General features: G+C 40.3%; 2 protein-coding genes across 2 annotated transcripts; both read right to left on the bottom strand.

Annotated features, from left to right (window-relative positions):
• Window positions 1-578: 578 nt before the first annotated feature.
• On the bottom strand, window positions 579-6,076 carry LOC143112461 (UPF0461 protein C5orf24 homolog). Its single transcript, XM_076274731.1, has 2 exons — window positions 5,858-6,076; window positions 579-4,328 (listed from the first exon to the last, which is right to left on the bottom strand). The coding sequence occupies exon 2, from the start codon at window positions 4,320-4,322 to the stop codon at window positions 3,711-3,713; it is 612 nt and encodes a 203-aa protein (XP_076130846.1). The 5' UTR covers window positions 4,323-4,328; window positions 5,858-6,076; the 3' UTR covers window positions 579-3,710.
• Window positions 6,077-6,573: 497 nt separating this feature from the next.
• On the bottom strand, window positions 6,574-22,160 carry ddx46 (DEAD (Asp-Glu-Ala-Asp) box polypeptide 46). The gene is made up of 23 exons (XM_076273667.1): window positions 22,045-22,160; window positions 20,865-21,047; window positions 20,607-20,735; window positions 20,328-20,409; window positions 20,036-20,204; window positions 19,329-19,534; window positions 19,056-19,163; window positions 18,704-18,869; window positions 17,655-17,775; window positions 17,298-17,473; window positions 17,093-17,214; window positions 16,872-16,950; window positions 15,908-15,990; window positions 15,603-15,767; window positions 14,312-14,474; window positions 13,732-13,925; window positions 13,466-13,603; window positions 12,822-12,971; window positions 11,930-12,160; window positions 11,590-11,808; window positions 7,535-7,679; window positions 7,368-7,441; window positions 6,574-7,072 (listed from the first exon to the last, which is right to left on the bottom strand). Exons 1-23 carry the CDS (start codon window positions 22,059-22,061, stop codon window positions 7,025-7,027), a joined length of 3,168 nt encoding a protein of 1,055 aa, XP_076129782.1. The 5' UTR covers window positions 22,062-22,160; the 3' UTR covers window positions 6,574-7,024.
• Between the last annotated feature and the right edge of the window lie 272 nt (window positions 22,161-22,432).

Raw genomic sequence — 22,432 nt, 5'->3', positions numbered from 1 at the left:
TGCCCTGCAATAATTTCAGTTTAGGAGAGGTTGTGCTAGGCCTAAAATAGGAGCTTGCCCACATGCAGCGGCCAATCAACAACTAAGTCAATTGGGCCTGGCCTACCGTAAAATACAATGAAATGAAATAAAATAAAATAAAACAAAAATAGCCAACAAAGCTATCTTATGGAGAGAGCCGTAAACATCTAGCCAAGATACTTCCTCAGGAGGATGGAGGACTGTGTGTAGGCTTGAGGACTGAGCCTTTAACCAATATTCATTGAGTCTAGTTTTGAACGAATGGTCAGCTGTCCTGAATAAACAATAGACCTGCTGTTCCACATAGACAGCAAATATAGGCTAGGGCAGACCATGTAAATATAATTGCCTTCCAGTTAATCATATTTTTATTGATACAAAGAAACAGAACAGACATATACTTTATGTATGGGACCTATTTTATTTAACATTCGGCTCAATGCTTATCAAAGAGATCCACAAATAATTTGTAAATTCCAATTGTTTCAGTTTTACTGATGCAAGTGATGCCATTTTACGTGAATTGTAATGAAAATATATGAAAAAGACTTATCAGCCAGATTTATTTAAGATTTATTACACAACTTCTCAAACACTTGTCTAACATGCACATACAGTATGCTAAGGTCAAACAAGAAAATGTTGCTCCCACATTACATTATTGTGATGAGCTGTTTCAGTGCAACATGACACCGCTCTTTTTGAAAAAAACTAAACTTCATTTTATAATGCAAATGTAAGTAATTTCCTTTGTGAAGGGCCACTTTATAGGCCTACATGTTTATCACTCAATAACATTTGCTTTGTTCATTGATTAATTGATTCAATGAAACACAATCAATCACCATGGACAAATGGCTAAATAACAATTTTGGCTGATTTATGCCAGTGACAGATATAGGGTTTATAATATGACCCTAAAAGTGAAAACAAAGATAAGGTAAAAAATAATCACTTTGCAATTTAAGCGAAATGTGTATAATGTAAATAATAATCAAAACCGGAATAATACACATCATCAAACCAACACACTGTAAGATGTGAGTGAAAGACAAATCAAAACACGCAATATCATAGAACCAACATCACACCAACATCTTTGTAAGCCAGAACACTCTGAGTGTATATACATACTGTTAAACAGTGACACATAAAGGCATTAAAAGAGTGACAGTATAAATCATAGAAAAAATAAGTCATACATTTACATACTTGTTGTATGCTTGATTGATGCTTTTGCCCAAATGACACTAAATCAATGGAATGAAAGTAATTTTGTTGAGATTTATCTGTATGGTCATCATTGACAATATTGTTGACAAACATAATGTTAAACAAAACACATCTTTTAGCGTGTATCTGTTCATCTTGTTGAGGTAAGTAAGTAATAATGCATTAAAATTATTTTTTTGTTTTGTAGCAAGCTCATCTCTGGAGGCAGATACATTGAGTTCTTTGGTAAAGGGTGGATACATTAGCATATTTAAAACAGTCGTGATGTCTACATTGGTAGGATTTGTGAGAAACTAAGGTATTACACTCTAAATTGGGAACCAATAGCTAGACAGAAATACAGTAAGCCTTAAGAATGAAAAAAATATATGACCAGGTTCAATAAACTGTTAATAGGCCCTCAACCTTCACACTTTCAAAAACAATGAAGACACAACGTGAAAAAAGAGGGTAAAATCTCATCATGCAGAAATCAAGGTGCCATATACAACTGCATTTGTTAAGCTACTACGGAACATTACTACAGCCCTGTTTCTCCCACAGAGTCATTGTGTCATACATGACATATCAGACTTTTCTCAAAATAACATTATATGTTCCATAATAGCAGTTTCCAAATACTCATAGTATCACAACATAATAAAATAATGGAGCAAAATGATGGACAAGTCAAAATGACTAGTTTACTAAGATATCTTGTTATTTAGAGATCTCGTGAATTTCAATATACAAGCGGAATGAGAAATAATCCTATAGCTGTATCAAGCTGTCCATTACATACATTCACAGAATAATTGAGACAGAGGCCAAATGACCAAAAGAAGGACTGTGAAATAGACCATCAACAACTGTTCAAACAAAAATGTTCTGGTGAGATAATAAAATAATAAAAAAAATTGCCTGCTTTACAATATATTGTTTTGATGTGAATAGGCCTCTGATGCTTTATGCATTTGGTTTTTTAAGATGGAAAATCTTCAACGACACATCGAACTCATGTGCAACAAAATAAGCAACAAATGTATTGAATTTTCAATGAATGTTACAAAGTCAAAGCAAAGTACTTAAAATAATGTTTACATTTACACCACAATCATTATCAATGTATCATCATTAAACACATGTCCAAGCAGTCAAGTCAATTTTGGTGCCAGATATATAACATCTTCTTAATACAGACCTATAACACACACTTAATCGTTCTCAAAACCTGTGTTTATGTTAAGAAACATGAATGTGAAGAAAGCTTGGACGAAATGACATACTTGAAGTGGAAAAAGGTCGGTCTGTCACAGAAATCAAAAAAGAGCAATCCAATGTTTATCATCCAAACACTAGGCCATACCTTACCAAATACACTCTCTGTGGAGTCCCAACAGACCACAGATCATACAGAATGTTTCTTGACATGGTGATAGACCATAATTATAATCAAATCCACTTGTTTGTCAAATGTCAAAATCTTTTGTCAGATGTTCACAGTCCTGGCTCAGACAAAAACAATTTCAGCTAAGGAGTATGGAAGGGAGGGGTGGGATTTGATTGGCTGTTGAGCTTGAACTTCGAAAGCCTTTTACTAATGTAGAATCATGGACTGCACCGGTAAAGAGTAAGATCAATCCACATACATTCTCACATTCTGGTACCTCAGGGGGTGACCATTACCACATTCTGAAATTCTACATTCACATTTTTACTACGTCATGATAAGACTAGGTTTGAATGTCATCTAATAGGCCCTTATTGGCCAACTGCATGGACAAAAGAATGTGTCAGCTGGGCTGCCAAACTAGGAGTTGGAATATTTTTTTGAAGAGTTGTCAGGTAAAATCTCAGTCAAACAAACTTTTACAAATCTTTTTAAGCTTTTGTTTGTGCCGTATGAGTAGACCTACAACACTAATATTTTGCAGATTTTGAGGTGGTCTACCTGGCCAATATGCCATCTCAAAACATGATTCTTTCAAGGATGCTGCCACCAAATTCATCTCATGCTGCTCATTGGAGTATTTTGTTGAGATTTCTTTCAAAACACACATCTAAGAATAAACTACTCAGAACTTGAAACTTGTTTTAGGTGTTTAAACAAATTAGGCGTTTTTCAAATATGAGCTCTTTTACAGTAAAATTGACTCCAACATAAATCTGGCTACATTACACCCCAGAGCAGAAGTGTCCATTTATCTCAACAGCAGAGTGCACCTCATGGTGAGGCAAATAGAGGGCAAATTTATGCCAACGCAACCAAACAAGTAGCATTTCAAAAGTTAAACACTTCAATAATCAAAAATAGTATGATACCAACAATGATTTTGTTTCACACACAATGTAGGGTTCCATAGTTATTTACATGACACAGAGTCCTGACAAAAGTATAAACACACATCCATACTGGACAACAAAACATGCTTTTTTTTTCACAAGCACCAGATAAAAATATGTATGTGTATTTTTGTTTACTCGTTAGTTTCTTTCTCTTTGGCCACTGATTCACACACACCTCTCTTGTGCATGGCACTGTATGGGAATGCGGCGCTGCTGCAGGTTCCATAGCCCAGTTTGGTGAGGCGAGAGAGGTTCTTGATGCTTCCCGGCGGGCGGCCTGGGCTCACTTTGTAACCAGCAGCTCTGGTCGTGCCTATGGGCCTCCCGGGACTCGTTTTGAAGCCTGCCGCTTTTGTGGTGCCCAGTGGCCTTCCGGTGCTGGTTCTGTACCCGGCGGCCTTGGTAGTTCCGGCCGGGCGGCCCCTTTTGCCCGACCTGCCTGGAGTCTTTTTTTTCTTTGAGTCCTCGGGCTTTTGGTCATTGTTCTTGATCCCCATTGCTGGAGGGTGGGCATCACCATGGTGGTCCTGTCGCTGACAGGTCATTGGCTTGAGTGTGTTCTGACAGGAGGACAGTGGGGACAGAGACATCTGTCCAGGCAGAGGGATGGAGGGGTAGAATTTGCTGGCCTGCGTGGAGCACAGGTCGAAGTGAGAGGCGAGGTGGCGGCTGTCTTCAGCTAAGCATGACGGCCTACTACTCATGCAGTAGTCACTGCTGGTGTTGGGGACTCGGCGCATCATCTTTAACTGAAACAAAAATAATAATAATAATAATAACACGGGCTATGGTAAGCTGTGGGTGGTTTCACAATCAAAATAAGAGCTTTGTTTTAAGACCTAGAAATTACACTTTCTTTAAATATCATTATGTTTTTGTTTTTATGACCGTCATTGTGATTTTCAAAATGTCTACATTTTTTTTAGGGGGCTTCTCAGCTAAAGAAGTTCAACCAGGTCAGCTTTATTTCTAAACTTGTGTTTGACGTAAATTTGGCCCATATTTTAAATATCCACCATTTCTGTTAAAATTATAATAATTCTGTGCCTTTTTGGTATTATACAACATTATAGAATGAACTTTTATGCCTTGCTCACTTTTGTTTTGTGATGTGTTGAAGTCGTGTAGCTTCAAAATAAAATGTCAATTTGAGGATAAAAATGCCTGACAAATGTTTTGTGTCAACAAATGATATTTTGCACTTTCCCCAATTCATTAATAGCTAATTATCCAACATAATTAAATATTTTGACTAGGCTCAGAATATGGATTTGTGGAAAATGTCAAGCGCTTACCCTGACCAAGAGACTTATTTAAAGATTGCTTTGTCTTACACCTCATTTAATCCATTTTAACATCTTAAATATGCCTATATTTTATCTAGAAATTTCCATTTAAATGTCGAATAGGCTAATATATATAATTTTCTTTTTTTTAAAATGTTGTCTAAACAGTGACTTCAGGTGATGACAATATTGACTGGGGTCACATAGGCCACTGTCTTCATTGGAACACCTTGTAGAGCAAGGCTTTGAACCGCTATTAGTGCGAAATATAGACGATAAAGATACAGATTTGCAGACTAACTTCAACTAAATGATGCCAATTTAGAGTTTGTTGGCAGTTTTCTTCAAACACACCGTGAACATATAACTATAGCCAACATAATTGCAGTTTAAATACTGTAGGCCTAAGTCTGTTCAAATGCCCTGTATTTGAAAGGAAGAATCAACATGGGGGCAATGCAACCGCTGGTTTGGGCACTCAGCTAACCCACCAGGTCTGCAGAAAAACTGGTAATGGAAGTAGAGAACATACAAAGTAGCCCAAGCCTCCGTTACATTTACGCCGTCTTCAGAACTTGTCGGATGCTACGACTGTGTAATGCCATTTATTACAGAGGCCGTAATCATACTGCCAAATAGGCTATGAAGCATACTAGCTGTGTACATAGTGTCCTGTGGAGGCTTAGCGAAATAATGCAGCGACACAGAGATAACCATGAACATGGTCTTCACTGTTACATTGCCAAGTGTAATAAACTTGGAAGTAGAATTAAATTAATATATGACCGTGGTTTAACTGTAGTTGATTTTAAAACCAGAAGCCCATTATATGTTAAGAGTGAAAAGGTTTCCAAAGGCTATGCTTAAAAACTCAATATCAAAACAACAAAGTTGACACAATCCTACAACCTTATAGCCTACTTAAGCATTAAGACAATAGTCGAAAATGGATAGACAACATTAACGGAGAAAATGTAACACATTTACTGTACCTCGATTGTCTCAGTATCATGGGATGCAAAGGGTTAAAGACGAGCGCGATAGATCTTCCATCCTTCAAATACTACGAATTCATTTCCCCGGCAATAGTGCAACAACGAACCTACAGGTTTTGTTGCAGAATACGCTGCTAAAATACTGGAAATTAATCTAGTTTCACGCTTTGTTTCCTCGTTCCACACAGGTTTGGGAGAGAATGGAAGCTACCTCCATTAAAAATTAATAATCCAGGGAATGGCCGAGCATGCGCATTCTTCCGTATGGGAATAACTGCAACGAGTCGAGCAACAGATCATATAGTCGTTTTACTTCAGATCTATGCTTTCACAAGAATTCATATACTGAAAGATAGTTCGGTTCTGTAAGCAAATAAATGCATACGTAAACGAGGAATAATTCGATATCTGTCTTTATGAGACCGAGAGAAATGAAGACATTGTTGTCAGTTGAGTCTCTGTGCATGGCATAAAATATATATGATTCATTAGGGCTGCGGTGTTCGATGCCATAAATATTTAAACAATGCGGAACATATTCAGGGAAAAACTCAAAATATCCCCATTTACTATTCCTCTTTACCTGCCCTGTTTACATAGAGATGGGACAAGAGACAGTATGGCTGAAAAAGTAGACATGGCCTTTATGTCACTTGCATGCATCCTTCAGGAGGTTTAAAAAGACCTTGTACAAAATTCACGCAGTTGTAAAGCACAGTTTAATCTTTTATTTTTACTTATGGCCAGTGGTAAAGAATGTAATGTAAAACTGACCTACATTTATCACAAATACACTTTTCTGTTGATAATCCAGGAAAAAAAGAAAATATGAAATAAAAACACCAAATATTTGGGGAACAATAATTTGTGAAGACTGTGACCACCCCTGGACAGCCCTGTGTTTTCCTTGTTCTGTGAGGTCATATAGGGTTTTAAAGTTAAGCTTTCTTAAAAAAATGCATTTGCATTTTAAATCACATCCCTGATTCAGATTCAAAACAGGAAAAAAAAACACTGAAATCAAATCCATTTTTAATATTCAATAAAATATAGAGATGACCAGAGACATACAGGAAATGTCTGAAACTGAAACTTAATAGTAAAAATGTACACAGCTGAAGAGAGACAGAATTGTTCCCATCGTCTCCCAGTAGCTCTCTGCCACTAGAGGACCTTGTATCTTCCTTTGCTGGTTGGCTGGTAGGAGTTTTGCTGAAAGGGGGAGGGGGTGGGGGGGGTGGGGGGGGGTGAAACAGTGAACAAAGTTCAACAAACAAATAATAATAGAAACATCTTGCTCATGCACAAATGTGCTATCAGACAGAGCACCATCACTAAAATCCCTCCATGTCATCTTAAATTCCTTTTTATGTTTTCAAGTGACACACTAAGCAACACATCCTGATCATGTAGCAATAGTATGTGTTAGACTGGTATAATTTTCCATCATAACATTGTTTGATATCATCTTTGACTTAAGCAGCACAGCAGAGGATACAATTCTTACCAGTCGAATAAGCTCTTCTTTAATCAGCCTTGTGATCTCTGCTTTAGCCTTCTGCACAGCCAGTTCACTGGCACCTGTCAGGCAAAAAAACACAGAAGCCATTAATAGTCATCAAATATGCAGAGCCCTCAAGACTTTTGGTCACAGAATCATAGTGATGAACTCACTCTCGATGGCCAGATAGATCTTGCGCTCTCCTTCTTTGGGCTCCTTTCCTGGAGGGAAGTACGTCCCTCTAATGGTTATGGCTGCCTCGGAGTACTCGCCGATCCTCTGCAGAGCCTCTTTGGACGTGACCTTCCACCTTGCCGTCTAGATGAAGAAGAGATCATCAACACACAAGGGGGAAAAAATGACAATGTAAGCAATAATGGATATTGATTATACAAAGACAAGGATATCCAAATATACAAAAATACTGGAAGAGGCACAACGTGGAGTGAAGTTTGCTGTGCCAAGTTAAAAATTGTTGTTTAACACGGTGACGTCAAAGGATGTTATCCTGCTAATACCTTGATTGACTGATATGCAGTGTTTGGAATAACGCTGTTTAAAAGAACGGCGTTAGGTAACGTTATTTTTTCAGTAACGGGGTAATCTAATTAATTACTTTTCCCGTCGTTACAACGCCGTTAACGTTACTGGACGTTAAATGCGGTGCGTTACTATGCATTGATTGAACTAGATGTACCGGTACAAAATATGACCGCCGCTCAGTCCTGTACATCCATTCCGTGAAAATAAATCACATTAACTTAATCAATTTGTCTCCATCTTCTACTCCATCCCCCACTCTTGAAACTTTTGTGTATGCTTGTTTGGCATGTGTGTTTGCGGGCTGCACAGAAAGTAGCCTACTGACGCTGCAAAGGTGAATAGATTTGTAACACTTGCCAAAAAATGTGTAGCATTGTTATAAAACCTTTAAAATCTCTAAACAATCACAAGTAGGGCAGTTCATCACAGTCCATCCATTGCAACTGGACTAATGAAAGGTAAACCTGTACGCTACATTGTATTTGGGAAAAGCAGAAGGTAGCAGCATAATGTATTTATTTATTTATTATTAAACAAAACAATCCCTGTCAGATCCATGCAGTTTTCAACAGCTATCAAGAAGAGAGGTCATGTCATGGATTTTTGTGAATGTTTCTTCTTCTACATATGCAAGAGTTTAGTCATCTAGTTCATATGATATTCAACTTAATAGTCAATGCACAAATGAAATACCAGTAGTCTAAAACAAAATGCAGTTTTACCCAGTGGTGCAAATAACTGACCAAAAGGGCCTTCATGAAATGCGTCTCTAGATACAGGCCAAGTTGAAGAGCTGCTGTCCATTATTGTTTTTTCAAATATAGGCCGATTCATGTTCCCTAGCATTTTGCAACTGTGAGGTCCATGGTTAGTCTGGCTTTCACCAGACCAAGCTCAATCTTTTAAGAAATTGAAAAAGAAATCGCCGGCAGATCAGGCTGGGTTCACCCAGCCTGGTCCATGGTAGGCGCCCGATAGAAATATTGTTTAATTTTGTGATTGAGATATCCACGCACTGGCGCCCCCTCTGCGACGTTCGCCCCCCGGTTTCATTCTAAATGCAAAAATGCATAGAGGAGTTCTGACAAAACCGTGACTGTTAAACTATAAGCTATATAAGGTAGGCCCTATATTAGGCCTATTACACAACATATATTGTAACTAGGCTATGCTGGCGACCCAAATAAAATCTCCTTTGGGAACAAACAGTATTAAGCGGACTTAAGCTGCCACCTCTTGGCGAAAAGTAAATAGTTTTGCATATCAGTAGTAATACATTTCACGCTGCTGCGTGAATCACGGAAAGCGCGAATGAAGTGGACACTTCTAAATGGGACTCACTGTACAGTAGCTGAAGGTCTGTGGCTAAAGCAGCCATAATGAAGAAAGTGTTATCATTGTTTGGATACTTCACACACACATGCTTTTTAATCACATAGACTACAACTACCAAGCTGGAATCAAAGCACATCGACTCCCCTCTCACACCCTAAACACGCCCTTCCAACAAACAAAAAGCGTTTCAGTCTCACGGTAGGCTATAGCCATAGGCAAAACTGTATCGGACCGGTGTAACGTTGGTACTTAATCATCCATCGAAGAATGATTTTTGTAGCATGTGCAACAAATATGTGTAGGTACAGCCCTGCCCTGGATACATCTCTCAACGTGCGCTCTAAAACATTTGGTTTAAATGGAGATGTACATCACGGGTGCGTTAATAAATCTACATTGCAGTGAGTTGACACGAATTATTCACTTTGACGAATTTATGTTTCAGTCCTAGTTACTTTACTTTGAGCCATTCTCTTCCTTACTTGAATCACCTTTGAAAATAGAGGATTGAAGTAGCCTAGTGGGTGTTTGGGAATGAACGTTGACTCAGATGCTTTTTGAGACTTTGAGCAGAAATGTCCCAGCCCGGTGTTTAGGATGCATCATAGACAGGTTATCTTTCAGGTAGCCTATATATTTTCCATTAGAAAACAATCACGTTAGCGAACGTGTTGTGGCTAACTCACTTAGCTCCTACTAGTAGCCTAGATTATGGTCATAAGAGAATGGGATGACAGTCAAAAGATAGAATTAGTGCTGTTATCAATTTGCTTGGTAGCCTATAACCGCATTGTGTGTGTGTGCGTGTGTATATGTGTGCACCACCATCTACAGGCCAATGAGTGTACAGTCACTAAATGTACACATAACTTAATTTTTTTAGACCCCCCCCATGAATGAAATTCTACAAAACTTGGCATACCCCCAGAGAATGTCAGGTTAATCATACACATAAAATTTGGTGCAGTTCTGAACATCTTAACTGAAGAGAGGGGCGATTTATGGGCTAGGTTGATGTGGGCCCTTGAGACCAACATACCATAAAAATTTGTTCATCCTCGGTGCCACGGTTCAGGTAGTTATTTAGGAAAAACTGCATTTTTTGGGTTTCGGGGGGCCCAGCGCGGGGGGGGAGTGGCCCCCGGGGACCAAACAAAATTTTTCCGTAAAAGTCTAGTGGGGCTACATACCCACCAAATTTCATGTGCCCCGGTGTTTCGGTGTCCCGGGTATCGTTGACCAAAATTTCAGGAAGTAGATGATGGGGGAAAAAAAGAATAAAAAAAAACTGACAATCCCTATATGACCGCTAGCGGCGGTCATAATAAACTGTGTAATCCGAACACACCCCTTGCTCACAGCTAGTGAGGAGGTGGGTTAATAACAATGTAAGCGATTATGATTGGCTAAGGCAGAGTCATGTTTCATGATAGCCAATCAGAGCCAGTGTTTTTACACACTTGCCAGCACACGTGCCACACACACACACATTAGCTAAAATAGATTAGAAGAAACAGCAGAAGTCAGGAGCAATCCGATGAAAAGTTGGCATTTTCAAGACGATATAAGCACTACTTCAAATTCATTGTGGTCAAGGGCAAGAACGTGCATGTAATGTGTACATTGTGTCCTGGAGCGAAGACTTTATCGACATCCGTTGTAAGCAACTCTAATTTAATGAAGCATCTCACACACTCATCTAAAGCTAGTGGCCAAAAACACCGATATCTCCACCACAGATGATCGCTCGCCATCCACTAGCAAAGAAGGACTCGGAGCAAAGTCCTCCAAGCAGCAAAAGCTAGATCTTTCTGCCTCACAACAAAAACCTATGACACAGGCTGAAGTCAACCGTAGGTCTGTCGATGTGCAATATCTTGAATTTCCCCTTGGGGATCAATAAAGTATCTATCTATCTAATAAATATCAAAGGTTATGTAGCCTACAAACACCTGTCTGTTCTACTCATTTCAACTGGCTGCTTAAAACTGCTCCAAAAAATCCAAATTCTTTGACATATAGCAACTTTTTTTTTTAACAGTAACGCAAATAGTTACTTTCCCTGGTAACGAGTTACTCTTATCATAGAGTAATTCAGTTACTAACTCAGTTACTTTTTGGAACAAATAGTGAGTAACTGTAACTAATTACTTTTTTAAAGTAACATTCCCAACACTGCTCATGTATTTAGAAACGCATTGCCCACAAAAGAAACATTTGCTTCAATTTAAAAACAAGCCAATATATATATATATATATATATAATCAAATATAAGAGTTTTTCAAAGTTAAAGCAATTCCCTAGGTAACCATACTTTCAGGAGAAGGTGACAACTTGTCTGAGGCTTACCTGAGGGAAGTCGTTGATCTCCAGCTCCTCTTCGTATCTTGTGATGCTCTCGGCCTGCTCGGCCGCCTGCCGCTCCTCCTCCAGTTTCTCCACGGGGGTGTAGTTGAGTTTGGCGTTGATTTTCTCAGCCAGCTGTTCTGCGATCGTCTTCGCCGAGACCGACGGGGCAATGATGGTGCCCCCTCTCAAGATGGCATTGGTGGCCTGTTGCATCACATCCTGGACACCAGGAAGCACAACACACTTTGTGAGAGAATGCATGGCCACGAGCAAACAAAACTAAACTAAACAAACAAACAAACCTGTTGTGAATGTACCCACTATACTCCGCTCCACATACCTGAGCCTCTGCACCAAGGTTTTTCTGGGCATTGATCTTCAGAGCCAGCTTCTTGGCGATCTCCAGTTTCTGGATGTTTCCAGCCGAGGGCATGGCCAGGCCGGTCAAGCTGCTCACGCTGGCAGCCGCCGCTGCGTTGCTGGCCACGGCTGCACTTCCGCTTCCTCCAGGGGCAGAGAGGTCCTTTACCCGCTTCTTCGAGTTGAACATGCTCTCGATTTGCTCGTCAATCTGCAAGGATCACCCACAACACGCTCACATTTTAATGGCATTCATGCATTCATTCATTCATAAGTGCAACACATATTAATCAACTAATTAATAACTATGTATGTGGGTGTGTTTATGTATGTGTGTGTGTCTGTGTGTGTGTCTGTGTGTTTATGTGTGTGCGTATGTGTATATGTAAATCCCATAAATGGAATTCCACGAAACTTGGCATGTCATAATAATCCTACACTTCACATTTTGTGCAGTTTTGAACCTGTCAGCCAAAGATACCTGCAATTACAATGCCTCATTTATGCCTTTTCATTTCTAACTAGGTGGCGCTATACCTCAAATGAGCAGATATGGGATGTGTTGACATGGACCCTGGAGACCAACATACAAAAACAATTTGGTCATCCTAGGCCCTATGTGACCGGCCTACTCTCCTTTCGGGGGGCCTGGTGCGGCAGGTGGGCGACGGATCAAAACAATGGTTGGGCGTCATCCTTGTGGGGCTACATGCCCACCAAGTTTCATGCAGCCGGGTCTTTCATTGTCCCGGGAAAATCCGGAAAACAAAATACTTTGACTAAACCTACTGTATATGGCCACGGTCATAATAATCTGTCTCACTACATTATCAGATCATTCTGGGTGCTATGGAGCGGTTTTGGATACTCACGTCCAGTGCCGCGTCCTCATCATCGGAGTCCTGCAGACCCAGAGCTGCTTTCTGCAGCTTCTTGCGCTCGTTGGCCAGAGCCTGCTCGGTCTCGTCAAACTTGAAGCCCTTTCCAGAGAAGCCACTGCTGGACTTGGCGACCTTCCCTTCCTGCACAATGTAAAATTGCATTAATTTGTGAAGAGTAAAACAACCCCACAAATGACAAGTGGCTGTAACAAGTACGTGCCATCACTGAGGGAGGAAGAAGGGGAATACTTGGATGGTCTCATAGACAATCTACAGATGCTCATATTATAAACAAATCCGTTGAGATTCTGTAAATTTGTGTTTAAGGTTAGGGTGAGGCCAGGATCACACTGTCCAGAGGCAAGTGGCAGATTTGGCACCGCTACTGTTATGATAGCGACAAAGGAGCTGAGAATTAAATTTGGTTCAACTTCCAGAAATACTGCGTAGGAACCCTGAGAAATTGACTATTTGACACCAGAGCTCTTTTCTGCTAATGTATTTTTGATATGGTCGCCAACTAAGAGGTTGGGTTTGTTTAAGGTCATAGAAATTGTTGTTGAACAATTACTGATTACGAAGACTAAACTTGAATTTCATTAAATCATCCGTTTTACTAAAAATAAGACACTTACAGCTTTCAATTGATCTTTGAAAGTGGCCCACAACTTCTCTAGCTCAGGTGGCACAGCAGATCCGGAAAGTTCCAGAGCCTTGAGGATATCTCCCGAGTAACGGGCTTGATCCTCTGTGATGAATGTGTATGCGTAACCCTGTGACACAACACACAAGACAATCAGTCAGAGGATGACTAAACTGACAGGTTCCAAAAAACTACAAGAATCCTGTAAAAAAACCAACTTTCTGTTTTCCGTTAAGTATACGACTGTGTGCCACTTACTTTGTTCCCTGCACGCCCAGTGCGTCCAACTCTGTGGACGTAGTCTTCGTAGTGGTTTGGGCAGTTGTAGTTGACGACTAAGATCAGCTGCTTGACGTCTAGTCCTCGGGCTGCCACAGATGTGGCCACCATAAGTCTACATGCACCATTCTTGAAGTCATTAATGATACTGTCTCTGTCGTACTGATCAATGCCTGTGTGAAAGAGAGAAAGTTGTCTAAATTAATGTTGGCTGGGAAATGTTAAACATCTTTCACTTTTAAACTTTTAGGTTGTATACTATGTGTCTGAGTAAAATAATTAATATGGATCCTCTAGAAATCTTCACATTTATCCTATACATATTGTTTTGTACTGGCTTGTAGCATACCATTTATTAATGTATTTATTTATATAAATATATTATACATGCTGAAAATGTAAGTCTTGTCACCACTTTGTAGCAGTTACTCTGTAGCTTCACAAATATGACTGCTTTTATAGGTTGATGCCTTCAGAAAAGAGACATTTTCTCACTTCTTAATTGGTGCCTGACGTGTGTGTGTGTGTGTGTGTGTGTGTGTGTGTGTGTGTTCTGTACCTCCATGCAGAGACATGCAGGGATAAGAGGCCTTCATCAAGTCTCTGAGGAGACCGTCTGCGTGCTCCTGCTTGTCTACAAAGATGATGACAGAACCCTTTTCCTGGTAGTGGCCCAGGATCTCTAACAACTTCAGAAATTTTTTGTCCTCCTCAATCACAATCTGTTAACACAAATGCACACAGAATTATACTATTATTCAACACATGAAACAAGGACATTTGTGACCCTGCAAGGCGAAACCAGTTGCTTTGGTAAAATGTACAAAATTAAGTTATTGTGCTCACATGAACGACCATAAACTAAGCCTTCCAACATATCGAGGGTATTGCAAAAAGTAACGCATCCAAAGTTGGCATGGTTCTCCTGTCACGATACGCCAGAAGAGGAGAAAATCAACTTTTAAAGTAAATTGTCACGTGCGATAGTGTGAGGGCACAGCTCGTGGTAATCGCGGTTGAGAACGCTGAAGCAGCAGCAGTGGAAAACACACTTTACAGAGGTACAAGCAAGTTATAACATAAACAGTTCATGTTTTGACACAGTATGACCATGTCACTGTCGAATTGAGGACGCCAATAAAGTTATATTTACATGTTGCGATCGTCATTTCCGTGAAGTGCACAGAGTTAGTGTTTGATATGAGATAATACTATTCTGTTAAAATTTGTGCACTCCACCAGTAAGCACACAGTGCACACAGGGTACTACACGAAAGTGTACTCACAAAAGAATACTAATTGAGACAGACTCATTGAGTAGCCTAATGAGTAAATTTTAGCTCTAGCCTACCGTAAAACCCTATAGCGGCGTGGACAAAGGGAATGACTGCTAATGTGTTGAATCTTCACCTAAATAAAGTCAGGGTTTAACAGTCAAAACGTATGTTTATCCATGAAATTTGTTCGCAATATGAAAGTGTAGACTGTTTACTGTCGAATTATGCGAAAACGTGAAATTCGACATTTTAACCCGTACGTTTGTTTATCGTGGATTTTCTCAAAATAGCACCGTGCGCAAAGTGACTGGTTTTGCCTTGCAGGGTCGCATTTTTGTTTAGTGACCTTCCATAGCACTAAATTACATTACTTGCTTTGAAAATCATAAAAACTGGGACTATGGCTTAAATTATGGGTACAGTTGCGTTGTAGATGCCCATGTCCTAATTGCTCTTCTTGGTTAGACTTCAACCATAATATTGTCTCTGAATACTAGTTTTGTTGGCCATCCTAAATAGACCTATTCTGTTTTCACACTTCTCCTGCCACTTCCATTCTCTTTGATTACTTACCACATGCTGCTCTACGTCTGAGCACACAACGCTCCTGCCTCCCACCTGCACCTCGATGGGCTTGGTTAGGATCCGCCTGGCCAAAGCTTCCATGGCACGGGGGAACGTGGCCGAGAACATGACCGTCTGCCGATCGGGTCGAACATTATCCACAATACGCATGACCTACAAAACACACACACACACACAAACACAAAAACAAGCACTTTCACAGGTTTGTCTCAAGGAGAGTGCATATGATACGGAACTGTGACAAACAGTATTGGTATTTGAGTACAAATGACAAACGGTAAGGCGGCTCTTACCTGCGGTTCAAAACCCATGTCGAACATTCTGTCAGCTTCATCAACAACCACATATGTGGCCCTGCGCAAGTTAGTGACTCGGCCTAGATGTAAACACACATACACACAAACCAGTTTACTACACATCAAAAGGCCATTCTTAACATAATCATCACAGCACAACAAAGTCAAACTAATTGCACTCATTGACATAGATAGCATTGGCAAATCAGCTCTCATAAACTGAAACTTTTTTTTTATTTTTTATTAAAAACAAAACAGCCATATAGTTTTTTTCCCCTTTTGCTTTGTTTATTCTTTGCGTACCATCTCAGGGGCACGTAGGACCTGTAAAAGTGAGAAAACAGCCACATCACACATTAAAGAGATGGGCCCACATCAACCATTATCTGACCGCCTTTTCACCTACAAAGGAAACATATCACAGATTACCTCGCATGTGTGGAAGATTGAATAATGTGCTCTACCATGCGGCATCAGTGTCCCCTCCTCTAAGCACAGAAAACATTTCATTTCCTTTCCCTGGGTTTCAATGGAGTGGACTAGCAGGCTTAAAGCTGACCCTTCAGAAGTGTCTCCACCTACCTCTGGTTGGCATATTCTTCAGGCACTTCGTAAGGCTACAGGTCACGTTTCCAAAGTAGTCAGATAATGCGGAAAGTTTAGTAAATAGTATGGGTTTCAACGCGTCAAAGAGAAACAAGTCAGTGCAGGAAGAGTCTGAGACACAAACTAGCATGATCGACGCTAACAGGATCTTTAAAAGTGTTTTTATTTCTTACAGACTTTTTAAGCAAATGCTTAACAATTCAACCCAACCAATTCAGGTTAATCAGTGTACAATGATTAGAATACACTGATTAACTGATTGCCGTCATTAACTTTTCATGATGCGCAACAAACTATAGACACACAGACGCACACACAAACTCTACAGAGTAAAAAATGAAGCAGAATTACTTACCGCTGTTGGCACCAAGCATGTCAATCATCCTCCCTGGAGTACAGACGATGATCTCTGCTCCTCTCTTAAGCTCAGCAATCTGTTTCAAGCAACAACAAAAAAAACAAATCAAACTGAGAACTTCAAACAACCTTGCTTTGTTCACATTTCCATCAAGACTCCTATTTCTGTGTCATTCTTAATCATTATGCCAAAATAAATGCCATACTTCAAGGTCCTACCTGCTCACTGATGCCTGTGCCTCCATAGACACACACCACATTCAGACCCAGGGGCTTGGAGAACTTCTTGCACTCTTTGGTGATCTGCAGAGCCAGCTCTCGCGTAGGCGTCATGATCACAGCTGAGGAGGAAGATGACAACAATTTATATGAAACTTGATGTTGAATCCATGACTTTGGACAATGGACTTTTGGCCAGGCTTACCAATGGGCCCCTCTCCCTCATCTAAGGGCCTTTGATCCATGATGTGGCGAAACATGGGGAGGAGGAAAGCAATGGTTTTCCCACTGCCAGTCTTAGCGATGCCGATCATGTCTCGACCCGACATGATGGCCGGAATGGCCTGACACTGAATGGGCGTGGGCTTCTCATAGCTTTGCCTGTGTAAACCGACAAGATCTTATTAGGCATAGAATGTGTAAAGTGAAAAAAATAAAATAAAAAAAGCTATGACGTATACAAATGCACCGACATTCACCTGAACAAATACTCAAGCAGCCATTAATTCTAAACTTATGGGATGGATTCCAGTCAGTGGTAAGTGCAAGTGAGGAGCCTTACCTCTTTAAAGCGTTTAAGACCTTCATTGAGGTTCCGCACTGCACCCAGGTCTTGATGGGCTTCGGGCAGCCCTTTCCCTTCACGGCGATTCCCTCCAGTTCCAGACGGTAAACATTCACCTCTGTTGGATACAAACAACATCAACTCAAAACTACATTTAAAGTCTTATCACAAATGAAGGAACAGTCATTTTATTCAAGTATGACTAATGTTTAGAAGTTAAAGTTGTAGTCAGCCATTGCCAGTCAGCCAACTTACAATATCTACAGCATTGTTGAGACATAGATACCAAATAATAGCAGTGACTTATATTATGAAGGGAGTTTATCAACTCAGATTTAATGTGGGGTTATCTATACTGGGGATGTTAGGGCTGACAAAAACATACATTTGTGCTAAACAGTACTATGGCAGTGATTTACAATGACATGTTACCTAAACTGGAGTTTGTGTGCCTTTGCATCAAGAAGCTAGTTGGTCAACGCATGCTGAGTTTATGACCAATCACACAGTTGATACACAATGACCAATCATTGGTTTGACACAAGTTGCATAGCCTGCGGATTTTTCTGATGGATTTTTCAAATGTGTCGAATAGCCAACGTGGAACCAATTTTATGTGCATAACACAAGGAGAACAGTAGCCTACATCGGAACTTTCCGCCTTTGGAAATTAGTGCCAGTTTGTCATGAACGAGAATTAATGGATGAATTTGTTTATGATGAAGTCATAACCTTATAAATACAGTTAAACCAAGTGGACACCATCAGCTTTGCATGACAAAGGTGTGAATTACCCTTTTGTGTTCAGACATACGTTCGGACTTAGTGCTAGGGGGCAGGTAGGAAAAGGCTCGGGTGATGTCTAGGTCAAATAATGTGGGCAGTTGTGTTCATAAATATAGCCCCACCGTGTGACATCTATCTAGATCATGTCCAGATTCCAGGGTATGTCTGAAAGGGGCTCATGTTACTCTTGAAGTTACATGGGTTAAGTAACCTTGCTTCATAGTACAGGCCACAGGCCAATACAAGACCACACAACATACCTTCGGGTGTCATTTTGGCCAATTCTGGAACCTCCACATAGAAATTCTTGCGGTATGGCTCATACTGGATCTTCTGGTGATCCACAGGTTCCAGCACTTTCCTCTGTTTCGTCTGGAAACCAGTCAGAGCAGTCTGCAGATCCACTTCCTCTTCCTCTGAGGAGTACTGTGATGATGAACACGAGGACATACATACACACAGTTACTTTTGTTGGGTAATTCTTGACTTAACCCTTTACTTGTATGCTTTATGGTAGCACTTTAAGTATAAAATGTTCCAGTGTTAAGAACTTGTGTACTATGCTGGAACTCTGCATTCATACACACATACTGATGAAGTTGAAATGCATACCTCCATCGCATCCTGGTCGTTCTCCATCAGCTCCCCTTTCTTCTTGGTTGTGTGAGGCATCTTCTTTGTCTTTACAACAGTTACCACTTTGGTCACCATCCCACCCTTCTAGAAGTGGACAAGTGGAAAAGAATACAAGAGCATCTGTTATCCCAATACAATCAACAACAAAAACAATGCTATTAGAGGTAAAGGAAACTTGTGCCAAAATATGACCAGGAAATAATCTTCTGCCCACAAGCAGGTTAGTCAAGCTCCTCTGTACCCACTCACCTTGTCGTTCTTGCCCCTCATGGTGCCCATGTTGAACTTCTTCACTTCTTCCTTCACCTCCTCCATGTAGGCGTCAAGAGAGTCGATTTCCTCGCCAGGCTCCTCTTCCATGTCGGTGATCTTCTCCTCTTCCTCTTCTTTCTCTTCTGGCTTCTCTTCCTCCTCCTCTTCCTGCTCTGGAGGTGCTAGGGCCTCCTCATCATCATCTGCCCAACACACAAGATCCAGTCACACACTCAGTCAATGGCAACAACTGAACCACTACAATTCAAACTGCAGTGGCTGAAGGAAGTAGTTCCTCAGTTGTACTTCAAACACAAGGATTTAAACTTTACAGTTTGGCCCAAAACAACTCATTGCAAACTGAGACTGTTCAGTAATGCTTGAACAAAGTTATGGTTAGGGCTGTTCACAGCAGGAACGATAACTACAACAATAACGACAAAAGCGTTCACACTGACCAACGATAAGCAAAGTCTCTCCTTGTGTTAATGAATGTGATGGCTAAAAAGCAATTCTGAAAGTGATCCCCAACGACATCGTTTTTCATGTCTTTATAATTATAGTTTATGTATGAACGTCGGCACTCAAATTGCAGAGAACGATTTTTTTATAGTAATCGTTCTTAGTGTGAACGGCCCTTTAAAAGTAAACGGTATTATTCGGTGCAGAGAAACTGTTGATTCTCCCCTTTTGTCCTGTCTTACCTTCATCATCCTCCAGACTCCACTTTTTCCCCTGCTTCATCTCCTCGAGTTCCTTCTTGATCTCCCCAATATTCTCCATGGCTTTCTTCCTCTGTTCCTCACGCCATTTCTCAACACGTTCTTTTCTTTTCCTCATTTCTTCTTCCAGTGTGTTGTGATCAAAGTCTTGCTGCAAGATGAAATGACGTAAATCTACATCGGTTCTATTGCACATCATACCAAGAACCTTAGTTATTCCTTAGTTATATGTTACAAACAGTTAAACGGTATGATATTCAGAAATGTAACTTACATCTTCAATTTTTTCTTCTTCCTTTTCCTCCTTTACTTTTTTCTTTTCGCTTGTTGAATCTCCATTGCTTGATTTCTCCTTGCTAAAAGAACAAATTAACAGACATTACTTCTGATTTTCAACATTACAAAATCTCTACAAATATTACAAAATCTCAGAAACATTACAACTAAAGCAGCTGCAAGTCAATGTGCATCCAGTTGTGCCGCGTGGATTCAGTTTTGCATTTCTCAAGGCATAGCATTAGTATAGTACATCCATAGCATTACATCACCATACCTGTCTTCAGTTTTTCTGCCTTTGCTAGGACTTGGTGATCGTGACCGCCGTCCTCGACTCCTGCTCCTACTCCTGGACCTCCTCCGATCCCTGCTCCTTGATCTACGTCTCTCCCGACTCCTAGATCGCCTGAAATGCCACCACAAAATCGGTGAATAATTAGCATTTCTGAGTAAACTTCTTAATATTTGAATAAGTATAACTGAATAGGAAGCAACAGCAAACACACAGAAGAATCTGGACGTGGAAGTGTCTTACCGAGGGCGTTTCCTATCTCTTGACCGTGACCTGCGGCGGTCTCTGCTGCGAGACCTCTCTCTCCTGTTGCGGTCTCGGTTTCTGGAACCAGCTCTCTCATCTTTCTTTGTGCGTTTGTCGGGCGAGCGGCTGTTCGATCGGCTTCCCGACCTACCTCTTGATGCCGAACGCTTCCTGTAATGCCTGAAATCGTGAGTAACAATAGGGAATGTGATGGGTCTGAGACTTATTATAAATACCTAAGTTGTCTTTATATACACATTTTAGCTTTTACTAGAAACTATAGTGAATACACGTCATCACAAGCCCTAGAGTCAGTGTCAATATTATGCAATGACACATTTGCGCAAATAAGTCAGTTAGCTTTCTTTTGTTGACATGACATCTTATAAATTAAACTTGTTTACCAAAATACAAAATCTTGGTTACAAACAATACAAAATCTTGCAACAAACTGGACAGGCTTCTTTACAAATAGCCCATTTGTAAATGTATCCATATTTATTCTGTTTTTCTTCTCTTCTCTTCTGCACATATTTATATTTAATTTATATTGCTGTAAGCCACCTTCTGTAAACCAACTGTATACTACTGTCTACACTGCACTGTATATCTTGTCCTGTCTATGCACCATGCACCTTTGTATATCACATTGCACTTTTGCTTTTTTTACACTTCTGGTTAGACGCAAACTGCATTTCGTTGTCTTTGTACTTGTACTCTGCACAATGACAATAAAGTTTAATCTAATCGAATCTAACATTATACCTAGACTGCCTGGTATATGTAGTATGAAGGAATAACGTCAGTCTAGAGTGCTGTAATCAACAGTGCGTCCTCGTGGCTAACGTTAATATCAGAAAGTCCCAAATTAACTAAACAGATAGCTAATACTATGTCAGAAAGAAGCACACACGGACCTTGCTTACACACAAGATCGTACATCTGGATCCCATAGTTAACTTTCAAGAAAATAACATCATACAGCAAAGTTGGATGAAGTTATGTTGTTATCTTGGAATTGGGTCTGCTAACTACCAAAATAAAGCGAAGTGCTAACGTTAGCTATACGTTGCATAGCTAACTAAGGCATTAGCTAACTAAGGCATTAGCGACTATTACCGATTTAATGCGTCCCTTAAACTAGGCATTCCATTAAAACCACTATTATTATGCTTACCTTGACTCTCTACCCATGTTCCTCCAAATGTAGATATTGTTACAGAAGTGTCTTTTAATTCTCGCTGCGTTTGGTTTGCGCTTCTGTCGCTCCTTCGCTCTCACAGAACTACGTCATACAAAAGCGACTGGATCGTTCGCTCAGTACAAGCTACTTGTCTATCGCTGCCTCTACTGGCATGGAAGACATGTACAAATTTGTGAATTGTATGCCTGTTAAGCCTATGGTGGCTGTTGAGGACAAATATGCTCGCAAGTCTGTGGTTAGCCTATGCAACTGATTTTGGGATATACAAATCTTGAGCAGGCTGTTGTGGTTCTTGAATCCCACTTTGCTGGTCACTTTTTCTCGCGTTCCCCCCTCACCTCTTTTGTAGTGGCCAAAAGGT

Source organism: Alosa pseudoharengus, unplaced genomic scaffold (genome assembly GCF_046254945.1).
Source record: "Alosa pseudoharengus isolate Yale_2024_CS ecotype anadromous, Long Island Sound unplaced genomic scaffold, YU_APseudo_1.1 YU_APseudo_1.1_scf_8, whole genome shotgun sequence".
NCBI lineage: Eukaryota > Metazoa > Chordata > Actinopteri > Clupeiformes > Clupeidae > Alosa > Alosa pseudoharengus.
This window is presented reverse-complemented; position numbering and strand designations above follow the sequence as displayed.